Source organism: Manis javanica, chromosome 1 (genome assembly GCF_040802235.1).
Source record: "Manis javanica isolate MJ-LG chromosome 1, MJ_LKY, whole genome shotgun sequence".
NCBI lineage: Eukaryota > Metazoa > Chordata > Mammalia > Pholidota > Manidae > Manis > Manis javanica.
In genome coordinates, this window is record NC_133156.1 from 156,526,647 (window position 1) to 156,544,550 (window position 17,904).

At 37.1% G+C, this 17,904-nt stretch overlaps 1 protein-coding gene across 2 annotated transcripts in view; it reads right to left on the minus strand.

Moving 5' to 3' along the window:
* Window positions 1-17,904, minus strand: part of MRPS9 (mitochondrial ribosomal protein S9) — a 91,929-nt gene that overhangs the window by 35,214 nt on the left and 38,811 nt on the right. For both annotated transcript variants that reach the window (XM_037020027.2, XM_037020025.2), the window contains 2 exons: window positions 9,852-9,914; window positions 9,735-9,765 (listed from right to left, as the gene is read on the minus strand). In XM_037020027.2, coding sequence (XP_036875922.1) covers window positions 9,735-9,765; window positions 9,852-9,914 — 94 coding nt within the window. The remainder of the gene's footprint in view (window positions 1-9,734; window positions 9,766-9,851; window positions 9,915-17,904) is intronic.

A 17,904-nucleotide genomic window follows, 5' to 3' on the forward strand; every position in this document is an offset into this window, starting at 1 on the left:
GTTGACATATTATAAAAGTTACAAGCTTTTTCAAGGTATGACAGACCCCACTGACAAAACCTGGGCCTTGTGCCTGTTTAGTTAGACCTTTGATTACCCTTGACATTGTCTCCTGCTTTTAACCTAACTAGCATTCTCCTGACAAAGACATTTGGGGAATTAAAGTTTTATTTAAATGACCTGACAGTCAGTGCAGTGTGACAGTGTTTTGAGTCATGACTCTGGAGCCGACCTATATCTTGACCCAGCCACCTGCTAGCTGTGTGTCCTTGCTAATTAATCTCAGTGTGCTTTAATTCCCACATCTGTAAAATGGGAAGAACAATAGTATCTACTTAATAAAACTGTTATGAGGATAATGAATTAATACATGCAAACCACTTAAAACTGTGCCTATTCCACTCTAAGTTTCAATAAATACTAGTTAATTTTTCAAATTAACTAGAATAAAGTTACCCATAACAATACCATCCTTTAAAGATATCTTCTGAATAGTATTATTTAAAATCATCGATATTGTCCTTTTACATCTTCTTTCCTTTTTCCTCGACCAGACTTGTCAGGAAGTTTATCAATTTCATTGGCTTTTTCAAAAGACTAGTTGCATTTATTTATCCTACCCCTCTTTTTAAATTTCTTTACTTCACTCATCTATTTAGTTCTTTTTCTTCCTTCCTGAACTGAACACTTAGCTCATTTACTCCTAGTTTGTTTGTCTCTGCTAACGCACTGTCCCTATCCCATAGGGTCTGATAGGAACTGTTCTCACTGTCCTACATTTCTATATAGCTTATAATTTTGGTTTACTGTTTAATCCAATAGTTTAATGGTTCTATTGATTTTAAGACAGAAAACCTATCCTATATAATTTCTACTTTTTGGAATTTGTTAAGTTTTTCTCTATGACTGGTTATATCACGATTTTATTAATATTCCATTGGCATCTGCATTGAAAATGTATTCTTTGTACTTGTAGATATAAAGTCACACTGTGTTATTCAAATTCTTCAGAGCCTTTGTTAACAGAGTTTGCAATACACATTTTAATGTTAAATGCTTGGTGCAAAAAGGTTCATGGTCATCAAATCCATTTAATGGATATTTTATCAATATACATTAATATTCTTGTCTAACTGAACCACTCCCCACTTCCTTGAATTCCATTTTGTCTACTACTAGGTGTTACTTACTCCTTGCTTCTGTCATTAATCCCATATATATTTTTGTTTTTCCCAATATTTTTATTACACATTTCAAAAGAGAAGCAATTTTATGTAAACTCAATCTGGAAGCCTCCATCTTTTTATGAGGGAAGTGATGGTACATGTGGCACAATGTATTCAAATCTAAAATTCATTGCTATTTAAATCAGTTTGTCCTATATTTACAAAGTGCAGCAAGATTGGTAGGTAGGTAGGTAATAAAAAATACTTTGCTAATTCTAAAGAAATATTGTTTAAATACAGTTAGCTGCAATGTAACAAATCCTACCAATATTGACTATACTTCGAAAACAACACATGGGCATTTTACAGGGACAAACAGATGTTTCAGGTGTTACTTTCCAGCTGTGGTGATAAGAAACTTTTACTACTGAGAAGCTGGTATGATTTAAAAGAAAGAACCAATCCCAGAGATGCAGATGTATAAGAAGAGATACAACTAGGAGAAATATACCACGCAAAGAGAGGAAGAGACATAGTGAGGAGCCTAAGAGGCTGAAAAGCAGAGGAATCACTAAAAAAGGGGGGAGAATCACTCTCATGATGTTTACAGAAAAGCCACTAAGTGTAAGTTACTACACCTGTTGCTCACAGTTGTATTTCTGTAAAACTTGAGCTGTATCTTAAAATTACTGTGTACTTTTTTTTTGTTATCATTAATCTACAATTACATGAAGAACATTGTGTTTACTAGGCTCCCCCCTTCACCAAGTCCCCTCCACAAACCCCATTACAGTCACTGTCCATCAGCGAAAATAACTGTGTACTTTTAATATAGCCTTCATTATTTCCCCAAAAGCTATTAATTAAATTGTTGTCATAGTTTATAATCAACCATGTCTGAGACTTGAGGAAATATGAGAGAACATATTTATAGACTCCAAATAATTATAAGAAGATTCAAAATAAAATTTATCATTTCAGAGAGTAAAGTGGAGCAGCTGAACAATGAAATGCCTAGCTCTGAACACAGGTATGATATAGAAGAAAAATCAATGCAAAACAAATATCTTATAGAAATACTCTCTCTTACCAACCTCTAATCAACTCTACACATGCTGACTAAAGCTGCCTGAGAACTGAGCATTTGTGGCTACCAGGCTATTGTCAAGTTTACCCACACATTTTTGCTGTTTAGTTAAATGCTTGCTAAGAGTCAGTTTTTATTCCCAAACCTGTTTATTACAATTGTACTTAACTCTGTAATTACATGAACTAAATATTATATAAATAGATGAAATATGAGTGAAAACAGAAAAGACAGCTGCTGCTTCCATGAAAATTATGTTGAACACTTTAGAAAGACTCAAAGGCAAGTTACTAAAAAAAAGAGTTTCTTTAACATCAATGAGGTTAGGGAGAAAAATCTATAGAAATACAGAAACATTCTGTACTCAGATTTCATAGGAAGTTTAAGTTCTCTCCTCCACTAAGGAAATCAAAGCTAAAAACTTGGTGAAGCAGCAGTGGCAGGTCATGCAGAAGAAATGAGGAGGAACAAAGGAAAAAACCTCTAGGGTTAGAGCAAAACACTGATGAATAAAAATAAATTTACATTTTGAGTGTTTTTAAGGAATGATCTCTAGTTTAATACTTTCTAATTTAACTGACAAATAGTCTAAAGTGGATAAGAGGCTTTTAATATAAATTAGAAAATAGTAAATACATTGTTTTCTGGCAACCTTAATGCATTTACATTTTCCTCAAGATATATTTTATACATTTAAAACATAAAGAGAAGAATCTTAAAAGAAGCCAGAAGAAAGGTGGGGGCAGGGGAATAAAGAATGATGGCTAAGTGTTCTATAAATAGGGCAAAGTAAAAGCCACTGGAACCATGTCCATAAAGTGATGAAAGACCAAGAAAAGGTGAAAAATGTGTCCCCCGTGAAAAATGTGCCTACAAAAGAAAAATCTTAAATTTTCATATAAAAAAAGTTTAATTGTTCTCCAACAGATCTGCAGTAAACTCCTCAAAAAGCTGTATTAGAATGCAAATAAATTAGTGTGACATTAGAAAGATGGAAGCGTGAGAGGTTATATAGAGGCTTCCTCCTAAAACCACATACAATACGAAAATATAATTAATACAAATAATCCTAAAAGAGCAACAGGAAAGAGAACTGCACCAGCCTGCATACACCTGGAGATAAGAGCAGACCTCACAGAACAGGGTAACTACCACAGCTGTGGTCTGGCCAGACCCAAGCCCCACCCCCAAGCTCACTGGTCAGAGGAAAAGAAACGGAGCAGGGAGGGAGTGGAGGCCTGGAACTGCTGAATATCTAATTCCGGAGATCTGCTCTAGGAGCACAAACCTACATTTCATGGTGCTTGCATGGTACTCTCGTGATTAGGGGGTTGGAAAGCTAAGACAGGCAGAATTCCTGGAGAGACTGAGAGTCCAGCCACTTGTGGAAATCAGGGATCCATATCCAGCTGCTCTTGGACAAAAGAAAGGCGGGCAGTCTGTGAGACTTCATAATAAGGAAGCCCTTAGCAAGAGGGCTGCTAAGGGGCAAGGACTGCACAGAGCTCACTGCTCAGGGAAAAGGACAGGTAGACAAAATCGTCTGGGTGCACTCTGCCCAGCAGATTGGGAGCTTACACGATCTTCAGGTGCGCCATCTCCCTGGCTGGCTACACAGCTCCAAGGACCCCCTCCGTGATATGGAGCCTACTGTGCCTTTCTCTCGACCAGCCCCACCTGGCTTGCAAACCTGCAAACCCTACTCTGGCGTTGGGCCAGCCAGAGGGAAGATCTGTCTACAGCAACTACAAACGCAAAGCATAAAGGCTTATACCTGTGTGCTCTGCCCACTGGTTCAGGCAGTAGAGACACACATAGCAGCCAGAAGCAGGAAACAGATCTTTTCTCCCCCCAGGCACCAATATTATTGCCTGTGACCCCTGACATTGCCTCAGGGGCTGAGTAGCTCCACAGAATAGAGATTCTGGGTACTAGAGGGCACCATATACATATATGAAATGCCAAAGGAACCTGGTTCAAAGTAAAATTATTAATACAAATCCTGAGAAAGATTTTAAATGACATCGACCTCATGAATTTTCCTGAAAGGAAGTTCAAAATAAAAATCATTAACATGTTCATGGAGGTATGGAAAGATATTCAAGAACTCAGGAAAGAATTCCGGTCGGAGATCCAATCATTGAAGAGCAAAATGGAGGGTATTAAATGCAGATTAGGTACAGTGGAGGAGATGATAAATGAAATAGAAACTAGGGAAGAGGAATACAAAGAAGCTGAGGCACAGAGAGAAAAAAGAATCTCTAAGAATTAAAGAATATTGAGAGAACTGTGTGACCAATCCAAACGGAACAATATTCGCATTATAGGGGTACCCCAGAAGAAGAAGAGAGAAAAAGGGATAGAAAGTGTCTTTGAGGAGGTAATAGCTGAAAACTTCCCCAGTCTGGGAAGGGAGAGAGTCTCTCAGGCCATGGAGGTACACAGATCTCCCAACACAAGGGACCCAAGGAAGACAACACCAAGACCTACAGTAATTAAAATGGCAAAGATCAAGGATAAGGACAGACTATTAAAAGCAGCCAGAGACAGAAATAAGATCACATACAAAGGAAAGCCCACAGGCTATCATCAGACTTCTCAGCAGAAACCTTACAAGCCAGAAGGGACTGGCATGATGTATTTAATGCAATGAAGCAGAAGGGCCTCGAATCACGATTACTTTATCCAGTAAGATTATCATTTATATTTGAAGGAGAGATTAAACAATTTCCAGATAAGCAAAAGCTGAGAGAATTTACCTCCCACAAACCATCTCTACAGTCAATTTTGGAGGGACTGCTATAGATGGAAGTGTTCTTAAGGTTTAATAGCTGTCAACAGAGGTAATAAAAACACAGTAAATAAGTAGAACAGCTAATTACTAAGCAAATGCAAAATTAAATTAACTATCCCCAAAGTCAATCAAGGGATAAACAAAGAGTACAGAATATGATGCCTTATAAAGAATGGAGGAGGAAGAAAAAGGAGAAGAAAAAAAAAGAACATTTGATTATGTTTGTAATAGCATATTAAGTGAGTTAAGTTAGACTCTTAGATAGTAAAGAAATTAACCTTGAACCTTTGGTAACGACGAATCTAAAGCCTGCAATGGCAATGAATACATACCTATAGATAATCACCCTAAATGTAAATGGACTGAACGCACCAATCAAAAGACACAGAGTCACTGAATGGATTAAAAACAGGACCCATCTATATGCTGCCTACAAGAGACTCACTTTAAACGCAAAGACATACACAGACTAAAAGTGAAGGGATGGAAAAAGTTATATCATGCAACTAATAGGGAGAAAAGAGCAGGAGTTGCAGTACTGTATCAGACAAAATAGACTTCAAAACAAAGAAAGTCACAAGAGACAAAGAAGAACATTACATAATGATAAAAGGGTCAATCCAACAAGAAGATATAAACGTTGTAAGTATCTATGCACCCAACAAAGGAGCACCTACATAGGTGAAACAAATACTAACAGAATTAAAAGGGGAAATAGAATGTAATGCATTCATTCTAGGAGACTTCAACACCCCACTAACTCTGAAGGCCAGATCAACCAGACAGAAAGTAAGGACACAGAGGCACTGAACAACACATTAGAACAGATGGACCTAACAGACATCTACAGAACCCTACACTCAAAAGCAGCAGAATAAACATTCTTCTCAAGTGCACATGGAATATTTTCAAGAATAGACCATATACTAGGCCACAAAAAGAGCCTCAGTAAATTCAAAAAGATTGGAATTGTACCAACCAGTTTCTCAGACCACAAAGGTATGAAACTAGAAATAAATTATGCAAAGAAAACGGAAAATTCCATAAACACATGTAGGCTTCACAACATGCTCCTAAATAACTAATGGATCAATGCAACCAAATAAAAACAGAGATCAAGCAATATATGGAGACAAATGACAACATTAATTCAACAACACAAAATCTGTGGGATGCAGTCAAGGCCGTGCTAAGAGGAAAGTATACTGCAATACAGGCCTGCCTCAGGAAAGAAGAACAATCCCATATGAGCAGTCTAAACTCACAATTAATGAAACTAGAAAAAGAAGAACAAATGAGGCCCAAAGTCAGTAGAAGGAGGGACATAATAAAGATTAGGGCAGAAATAAACAAAATCAAGAAAAATAAAATAATAAAAAGAATCAATGAAAGCAAGAGCTGGTTCTTCGAGAAAATAAACAAAATAGATGAACCCCTAGCCAGACTCACCAAGAAAAAAAAAGTCTACTTACATAAACAAAATTAGAAATGAGAAAGGAAAAATCACTACAGACATCACAGAAATACAAAGAATTATTAGAGAATACAATGAAAAATTATATGCTAACAAACTGGATAACCTAGAAGAAATGGACAACTTTCTAGAAAAATACAAACTTTCAAGGCTGACCCAGAAACAAAAAACCTGAATAGACCAATTACCAGCAACGAAATCAAACTGGTAACAAAAACCTACCTAAGAACAAAATTCCTGGACCAGATGGCTTCACTGCTGAATATTATCAAAGAAACATTTAGTGAAGACCTAATACCCATCCTCCTTAAAGTTTTCCAAAGAGTAGAAGAAGAGGGAATACTTTCAAACTCATTCTATAAGGCAGAATCACTCTAATACCAAAACCAGGCAAAAACACCACAAAAAAAGAAAATTACAGACTAATATCCCTGATGAACATACATGCAAAAATACTCAACAAATATTAGCAAACCAAATTCAAAAATACATCAAAAAGATCATCCATCATGATGAAGGAGGATTTATTACAAGGTTGCAAAGATGGTACAACAATCGAAAATCCATCAATATCATCCACCACATCAACAAAAAGAACAAAAACCACATGATCATCTCCATAGATGCTGAAAAAGCATTTGACAAAATTCAACATCCATTCATGATAAAAACTCTCAACAGAATGGGCATAGAGGGCAAGTACATAATAAAGGCTCGAAATAGATCAAAGACCTGAATGAATATATGACAAACCCACAGCCAACATTATACTTAATAGCGAGAAGCTGAAAGCTTTTCCTTTAAGATCGGGAACAAGACAAGGATGCCCACTCTCCCCACTTCTATTCAACATAGTACTGGAGGTCCTAGCCACAGCAATCAGATAACACAAATAATAAAAGGTATCCAGATTGGCAAGGAAGAAGTTAAACTGTCCCTGTTTGCAGATGACATGATATTGTACATAGAAAACCTAAGGAATCCACTCCAAAACTAGTAGATCTAATATCTGAATTCAGCAAAGTTGCAGGATACAAAATCAACACGCAGAAATCTGTGGCATTCCTATACACTAACAATGCAATGGCAGAGAGAGAAATCAGAAAAACAATTCCATTCACAGCTGCATCAAAAAGAATAAAATACCTAGGAATAAACCTAACCAAGGAAGTGAAAGACCTATACTCTGAAAATTACAAGACACTCATGAGAGAAATTGAAGAAAATACCAATAAATGGAAACACATCCTGTGCTCATGGATAGGAAGACTTAATATTGTCAAAATGGCCATCCTGCTTAAAGCAATCTACAGAGTCAATGCAATTCCTATGAAAATATCAACAGCATTCTTCAATGAACCAGAGAAAATCATTCTAAAATTCATATGGAACCACAAAAGACCCCAAATAGTCAAAGTAATCTTGAGAAGGAAGAATAAAGCTGGGGGAATTATGCTCCCCAATTTCAAGCTCTACTACAAAGCCACAGTAATCAAGACAATTTGGTACTGGCACAAGAACAGACCCATAGAGCAATGGAACAGACTAGAGAGCCCTGATATAAACCCAACCATATATGGTAAATTAATATAAGATAAAGGAGCCATGGACATACAATGGGGAAATGACAGCCTCTTCAACAGCTGGTGTTGACAAACTGGACAGCTACAGGCAAGAGAATGAAACTGGATTACTGTTTAACCCTTTACACAAAGTAAACTCAAAATGAACCAAAGACCTGAATGTAAGTCATGAAACCATAAAACTCTTAGTAGACAACATAGGCAAAAATATGAATATAAGCATGAGCAACTTCTTGAACGCATCTCCTCGAAGACGGGAAGCAAAAGCAAAAATGAATTCATGGGACTACATCAAACTAAAGAGTTTCTGTATGGCAAAGGACACCATCAACAGAAAAGGCATCCTACAGTAATGGAGAATATATTTGTAAATGACATATCCGACAAGTGATTAACATCCAAAATATATAAAGAACTTACACACCTCAACACCCAAAAGCAAATAACTCAACTAACAAATGGGCAGAGGATATGAAGAGACCATTCTCCAAAGAAGAAATTCAGATGGCCAACAGACACATGAAAAGATGCTCAGTATCACTAAACATCAGGGAAATGCAATTAAAACCACAATGAGATATCACCTTACACTAGTAAGGAGGGCCCATATCGAAAAGACTAAGAACAACAAATGCTGGCGAGGATGTGGAGAAAGGGGAACCCTCCTACACTGCTGGTGGGAATGTAAGCTAGTTCAACCATTGTGGAAAGCAATATGGAAGTTCCTCAAAAAGCTAAAAACAGAAATACTATTTGACCTGGGAATCCCACTCCTTGGAATTTACCCAAAGAATACAACTTCTCAGATGCAAAAGGACATATGCTCCCCTATGTTTATCACAGCACTTTTTATAATTGCCAAGATATGGAAGCAACCTAAGTGTCCATCAGTAGATGAATGGATAAAGAAGATGTGGTACATATACACAATGGAATACTACTTAGCCATAAGAAAGAAACAAATCCTACCATTTGCAACAACATGGATGGGGCTGGAGGACATTATGCTCAGTGAAATAATCCAGGTGGAGAAAGACAAGTGCCAAATGATTTCCCTCATTTCTGGAGTATACCAATCAAGCAAAACTGAAGGAACAAAATAGCAGCAGACTTACAGACTCCAAGAAGGGACCAGTGGTTACCAAAGGGGAGGAGTGTGGGAGGGCGGGTGGGGAGGGAGGGAGAAGGGGATGGAGGGGTCTTATGTCTAGTACACATGGTGTGTGGGATCACGGGGAAAACAGTGTAGCACAGAGAAGGCAAATAGTCAATCTGTGGCATCTTACTACACTGATGGACAGTGACTGCAATGGGGTATGGGTTGGGACTTGATAATATGGGTAAATGCAGTAACCACATTGTTTTTTCATGTGAAACCATAAGAGTGTATATCAATAATACCTTAATAAAAAATTAGTGACATTAGTAGAGGCATATCTGACCTGATCTAAGGTTAACATTCTTTAATTTAAAAAAATGTGTGAGCTCCAGTTATGCACTATTAGCTACAAAATACTTCCCAACTACTGTGGTATAGGAGTATATCTCCACAATATATGAGTAACTGCTGATACCCAACAGAATACCCTGCTAAAGAACGAACTGTTCATTCATTCTCGAAGAAACGTACCTCTTTGTTTTGGAAAAATCTGTTCAGGATGCTGTAAAATAAATTAAAAGTGCATTAGAAAATTACTGTAACATAAATCTAAGTGAAAAATTTAAAAATATTAATTAAGATAACTACCTTCATTATTGGCCTGGCTCGTTTCTCAAACAAACCACTTGGGAAAAGGTAAGCAATAGCTCTCTGAAAATATACAGAAAGGTTAATTAACAACTGTTATAAAAACAAGTTAATGTATGACTAATAGTTATTGAGTGCTTACTATGTGTGCCAGACACTGAGCTAAGGGTTTCATACATATACATTACATCACTTCATCATCTTTCAAATGGGATAAAATTACTACATATACGTTTCCCCAAAAGAATAATAATTTTTAATGATTAAGCTTGTTATTAGCAATTTCCAAGTGTCAGCTTCAAACATGAATGCGATACCTCAAACTCTTTTTTTAAAGGAGAACTAGAGGAGCTCCTGTGGTAACGTGCTTGGGGCAGTACCTCTAACTCCCACTGGGAGCACTACTATCTGACAGAGCAAAGAAAAGCACAGGTTCTAAGCGTCACCCACTGTTAAGTTCAGGATGCTCTTTAAACTTCTCCTAGAAATTGTAGGAGGTTTTTAAACTACATTTTTCCAAACACATTCTCTTAAATGTCTCAGTGGGGATGCTGCTGGCATTCTGAATGTGACAAAATATAGGCAACCTTCCCTTACATATATTGCAGGTTATTCAACATCCCTGGCCCTTTTCCCAGTGACTGTGACAAATCTCACCTCCAAGGGAGCAGTACTGCCACCAACGTGAGAACCACTGCTTAAGCCATTCTGGTGTCGTCTCCAATACCTCTCCCCACAATTACAAACCAGTGTGCTTTCCTTTCTGTTCACGGTGTCACACGGAGCCTGCAGCTTTCACTGTCAGTGCCCTACCTGAGCTCTAAGCGGCCTGGTGGCTCCTGTAAATACAGGGCTGCTGCTCTTTTTAGGAAGTCTTTTCTCAGGACGGCCCTTCTCTGCTCAACCACATAGTCAAAGTGCTTGATCAGATTCTGTCCCTGAAAGTAGGGACCTGTAATTCGGGGGGGGGGGGGCGGTATAAATTCAATTATGTTAGGGAGCCCAGGTTTGTCTCTGGGTCAAGCTTCATTCTCTCATTCAGGCTTCTGACAATAAAATTGACACTAAAAAAAAAAAGATCAGAGTGATAATTCTGTGAATTTTGTTCCTTTTAAAACCAGGGCTTCCTCTCCTTTCCTTCTCTGAGGAGAAAAGGTAGACTTTTTAATAAATGATGTTGAGACAACTGATTGCCATTTGGAAAAGAATACACTGGAACCAAACTTCACACCATACACCAGGATAAACGTCAAATGAGTCAGGGAACTAAATACAGAAAATGAAAACAAACAAGTACTAAAAGGCAAATTCGGTGAATTCCTTTATAAGCTCAGTACGGGGCAGTCTTCCTTAACTATAACTCAAAATTAAGACATACACACACACAGATTGAACCAATTAAACTATATTTAAAAAAGGAAAAAATATAGCTCAAATGTACTCATAGGAAAACTGCAATCAAAACTACCGAGATTACACTTTTCATCTAACAGGACTAGCAAAAATCCCAAAGCTTGACAGTACACTGTTAGTAAGGAGACACCTCTGCCTCCTTGCTGGTGGCAGTGCCGTATGTACAGCTTCTGCAGCTAGAAGTCTGGTACTATCTTAACAAAAACTGCATACCCTACTTCTATGAATTTAGCCAAATGATACACCCCACAAATACAAAACAATATAAGCACATGTTATTCACTGATTTATAAGAACAAAATATCATTGATTATAATAACAAAATAACTAAATCCCCACACTGAAGAGGTTGGTTAAGTAAATGATGGTACATCTATGCAATCAAGTCCTCTTTCTATATATATAGCTATAAAAAAAGATTGAGAAACAAAAATTAAGAAAATACATGTAGAAATAGGGAAAAATATACATAGGTTTCTTTTTATAAACACAGTAAGGAAAAAGTAGAAACTAATAAAAGTCATCTGTTAAGGGATCAGTGGGAGCAGGGGAGGGACGAAGGGATAAGAGTAACTGCATATACTTTTCTACACAGTTGAAGTATGTAAATGTTTTGTATATTAATGACTAAAATTTTCAAAAGAAACTCTAATTAATAGAGACAGAAAGGAGTAAACCTAATTTCTAATGACAAGAAATAATCGCAAAGAAATCTTCTTTACTTGGTAAGCTTATTAGTAGTAGTAATATCAGTATCATAATCCTGAAATACTTTGTTTATATTGCAGTATAAAGCAAATAAATCAACTAAAGCAGCATAAAACAAGTATGTATATTAATTTTGATACCCAAAATTTTATGGAAGAGATACAAATATAAAAGAATGTAAAGTTTAGTTTGAATTAGACTAATCAATATAAACTCATGATCTTTAAAAAATATTGTTTCCTGTATTATTCCTATAATATTTTAAAAACACCATTTTTTAGTTCTATCCCCTGAACGAGCACAGAAGCAAAAGAACTCCAGGATGCTGGGTGGCCTCTAGCATCCAAATCTTGGTTTTGCAATACAATTTCCCAGCTTAAGGAAAATAGTATCTTGGAGAAATTGCTAATTCTAGGCCTAAGGCAGGGAAAGTACAAAATGAGCCTGAAACATTTTCTTGTGCCAGAAAACAGAAGTGCTCAAAAGGTCGCAGCGTTAAGGGGCTCACATTGGACAAACTTGGGACAATTTGAATATTAAAAAGAACAATGACAATGCCTTATAATCCACTCAAGATGTGGGCATGTACATGTTTAAAAGTGTGCGTATACACACACACATGCACACACACGCATTCTTTCTCTCTCTCTCTCTCAAGGCTGGGAAGGGACAAGAGAAAAGGAAAATGAAAGCCTCTGAATAAAACAATACCAGCTAACAAAAGCAGAAGGAATGACAGAAGCAGAAAATCATTATTTTACAACCTTCAAGGTATTATACTATACAGTTTCAGGCAAGGATTGTCAATAGATGCCAAAGTCACCGGCTAAAATGTTACTGGGGAATAGAATATTCACATGGACTCAAAATATCACCCTCTAGCCTACTTACTCGTTTCCAAGGAGAAAAGCTGCTTTCTCAATAAAGAGGACTCGTGGTCACCACTTCAACCAAGGGATCAGAGAATCACTTGTGGGACAAAATGACTATGTACCGCCTTGTGTTAGGCAATGAGAAGGATACAGTATACTTTAAGTTTTATCAGTTAGCCATTCTAAATCTAACCATGAGCCAGAATGTGGAACAACAGTACAAGACAACTGGTCTGAATTCTGCAAAATAACTAGCAAGCTATGAAGACATCTGGGGGAAAACTGGGGAAACTTAATGTAGACTATGTAATACATGACAATATAATTATTGTAATTGTCTGAGATAATAAAGGATGTTATTTAGGGGGTAAGTAAAAGCTGATGATATATCCAGAAGTTTAGTGTTACGATATCTGCACTTTCAAAGGTTTGCAGGAAAAAACTTTACATATACAGGGAGATAAAGGAAATATGGCAAAATGCTAATCAGCAAATCTCTATGAAGGGTATATATGTGTGTGTGTCTGTGTGTATGTGTGTGTGTGTGTGTGTGTATTCACTGAACATTCAGATTTTCTGAAAACTTGAAAACTTTCAAAACAAAAAGTTGGGAAAAGATAATAAATATTTTAAATTAAGTAGGTAAGTTCTTCCCAAAGCCAACCTGTCTCAGCAGGGCCACCAAGGGCCTACAGCATCTGTGCGCTGTGGGCCGGCTGGCCTTCAGGTTTGGTTCTCGCAGTCACACAGCAGCCCCAAGGTCAGTCCAGAATCTTAGAGAAGGGGCTCTGAATCCAAGGCCTCAGTGAGAATATCTGAATATTGGAGAGCATGGAAGACAGGTACTACTATTCAGCTTGAAGTGAATTCCCATAATTACAAGGGGGACAATCCAACCTACTTTCAAATCAGTTTTAAGCTACCACTGGCATCATTTTCAAATATGGAAATGATCATCTATCAAAGAGAGTCCTAAAGGGAAATGAAAATGTAAAGAATTCTGCCGCACAGTTGGATTCGTGAAAACTAAGACTTAGAAGTGTCACAGAAAAGTTAATTGGCAGAACCTGAAAATAAAACTGGCAAAGGATGTCTGTTTTACAGGCAATTTTAAAAAATGGAAACACGCTAATAAAAACTTGCTGCAAGTATTCTGCATCAGGAAAAGTGGCTTTGTTTAAAAAAACTCAGCTAAAAGTATATTAGCACATATCTGCTAATTCATAATTTCTCTTTGTTTTTAAGTTGCAATAATAATATAACCAACTATACTACACTGCACCAAATCTATTATACTACACTATACAACACACTATACTAGTAATTACAAATACAGTATATGCAATATACTATACTTTGTTATACTAACTGTATTATATATTTGTACCAACCTATATTAGGTTTTGTACCAAGTACTGTGAAGCCTGTTTACAGAGCAAGCTATCATGTCAGATAAACCGCAAAATTACAAATTCAGTAAAAAAAAAAAAATAAGAAAAAGGATGGAAAAAGGAACAGTAAATAGCACAAACCAGTTATTTTCCAACCAAATAACAAAATATACCAAATAGAAAAGATTCCCAGCATGCTCTGTCATCTGTTCAGTATGCATGGAATAGTATGAACATGACTTAACCTGTCACTTCCATTTATTTCCTACCTGCATTATAAACAGGTTTCTTATAAACTTTGAAACAAAGGACTACCTGAATTTTATGAAAAAATAATTTTGTTGTTTTTTGTGTCTGCTAAACTCCCAGTTAACATACACAGTTGTTAAAACTCAAGTAGGTGAATACCCTTTTGAAATAAATAGTAAATATTATAAGAACAAGAGAATTTTGAGTGTTAATATTAAGTTGAACAGCTATCGATGTTTTGGGCAGAGCATTACATGCTACATAACCCTTATTCTCATTGCATTTTAGAATTCAGAAGAGAGGGAGCAATAAACATGAAAGTGGGACAAACATCTAAGTAACATATAATTCTTACTGTATCTTCATAACCATAACAATAGTACTCATGTACCATCATTCCCTGTGATTCTGATTTGTATGGACATCAACTTTACCTAGTTGGTGTGAGGGTTAAAGAAGGTATTTTTAAAAGCATAGCACACAGCAATAAATGTCAGCTATACAGACACGTTAGGTCTGTGAGAGGCACTTCCCTACCTCATTTTGAAGGCTTTTAAATAGTACGCATTCATTAGCTCTACTTTACAGACAAAGATGGAGCAGTTCAGCAGCTACCCCAAGATCACACTGAAAATAAACAGCAAAGCTAGAACCTGAACCTTCTGAAATTTAATTTCTAAATGTGTATTTCCTTGCCTAGACCAGAGAACCAACATAGGTGTCTCCGAAAACAAATTTACTTCTTCACTAATATCAGGGACATTCAGTTATTTGGTGGTAAAATTAGGAGAAAAACCCAAATGTGCTCAAAGGAAAACAAACTGACCATTTACTTTGATAAATTTATCCAACAAACATTATCCCACCTAAGTTTAGGCTCTCTGCTAGTGTGGAAAGATAAGGCTCCTGATTTCATTCTGGCAGTGAAGACAGATGCTCCCAAAGTCTCAGAGGGGCTGTTGCAATATTATACATGAAATAATACAGAATAAAAATATACCCAGGACATGTAATGCAGCTGTTTATAGATTATACAGAGGGTACTAAGGAGGATGGTCAATTAATGTTCTCAGTCACTGTTCCTCTAGCTTTTCTTAGCAGTCATTTCTTTTCTTTCTTTCTAAAAAGTTTCATTATAGACTGTCTTCTCTGTCTGGAATACCCCTATTCTATCTCTCCATTTAACAAGTTCCTATTTATCTTCTGAGACCTTCATCAAATGCAGCCTCTTCTGTGAAGGCTTCCCTGACTGCCCCGGGGCTCAGTTATTTCTCTTCTTTGTTTACCGCCCCACTAGAGTGCTCTTCAAGCCCTTCTACTGCCCTGCCACTTCTTCACCCAGGAGACAGATCAGTCAGGACTTTCAGGCCCCACACGTGCTGAAGTGCCCATTCTCCCCCACCCTGGAATGCTTTAACTTCTGCATGTGCAGCAATCACAAAGGGCTGAGGCCTGCTTCTCCTTTACAGTCCGACTGCTGTCATATTTGTGAGCAACACAATGCTCATGTGAAGGAGCCATCTAAACACAACTACTGCTGTCGTCCAGGCCAAAACCACCCCAATTCTCAGTGCCATTCCTGTCTTAGAAGCGCACACTCACTTTCTGAAATTCCGTCCTTCACCCTACAGATTTCAATCAGGCCTCACTGCAGTTCTGACCTGCAATTGCTGTCAGGGTTACCAAGGTTTCTTTGCAAATCTCATGACCTATTTTCAGGCCTCTTCCCTGTGAGGGTACTGTCTGCCCGCCTCTCTCCACAGCCATGTTTCCCTCTTGCCTCTCAGCAAGCTCCTTCGTGGTCTCCACTAAATACATCTCTGCTCCTCCCTTAAATGCTGGCTCCCTCAGAGTGACATCTTTGGTCCTCTTCCTTTCAAAAACATTAATGTAGAGACTAAATCTATTTCTCTAGGTCCAAACAATTCCCACCTGTCAATTGTCTTTAAGATTTTTTCCACTTACGTATCCTAATAGCACATCCAAAGTTGTTCCTCAAATAACTTTCTTCATTTTTTTACCAGTTCTGTCTCTCACGCCATTACCAAATCTTTTCATTTTCCCTTGATCACGTCTAGAGGTGTGCCCTCAAAGGCAAAAGCAGCTTAGTGTTTTAGTCACTGAGCTCCCACTCCCATCAGCAGGTACAGCAGTCCCCCCCTTATCCACAGGGGACAGTCCAAGACCTCGAGTGGATACTTGAAACCACAGATAGTACCAAACCTTATATATACTGTTTTTCCTATACATACACACCTACGATAAAGTTTATAAAAAAGTTGTTAGTAAGAGACCAAAAACAATAATAAAATGAAACAATTATAACCATATACTGTAATAAAAGTTATATCAATGTGGTCTCTTTCTCAAAACATTGTACTGTATGCACACATCTTCTTGGTGTGATGATGTGAGATGATAAAATGCCTATGTGATGAGATGACGTGAGGTGAGTGATGCAGGCATTGTGATGCCATGTGAGGCTACTACTGACCTTCTGATGATACATCAGGAGGATCATCTGCTTCCGACTGTGGCTGACTGCAGGCAACTGAAGCCATGGGTAAGGGGTGGGACTACTGTACTCAAAGGATAGATTAAGAACCAAACTGACTGCAGAGTTCTTGAGCGAATCAGCTATAAATTATGACATTTTATAGACAACTGGGAAATTTAAGTACAGATTAATATGTAACATTCTCACTCCTTGCTATAGACTATATCCAAATTAATTTTGTTAGCTGTGGTAATAGGATTGTGGGTTATATAGGAAAAGAATCACAAGATGTTTGTAATTTACTTTAAAATACAATAATTAAAAAAAATAAACAGTTGAAGCAAATATGCCAAAATGTTAAAAGTTATTTAAACTAGGTGATGGTCACATGGATATGCAGTGTACAACTACTGTTCTGTATAATGGAAATTTTCATAAGGAAAATGATATAAATTTTTACTGCTACTGCTATTAGCTTACAATATTTTGCTCTCTCAATTCTGGTTCCTATCCCCATGTTATACATATGTAAGTACATACATGTATATGCACACACACACAGCATATATATACATACACACATATGAGTCACGAATCTTTTGCTATTCTACAATTTGAATTTGTTTTAGTAAACCTCTTTTTTCATTTGGATAAAAGCAGTAATTCTCTATACTTCTGAACTTCTATTTATTTTTTCATAGTATCTTTGAACTGTTTTCAAAACCAGTTTCTTCAGAGATTTTTGGATACTTTCAATGAAAAGACAATAAAGGCGAAATTGCAGAATGATTATCACTTATACTTCCAAAGTGTGCTCTTCTTTTCAACAACATAAGGCAAAAAGAATACAAATCTCATTTAGGATGGCAATCCTCTAGCCAACACTACCCAACAGACCCTCCTCCAATGAGAGGAACATTCTG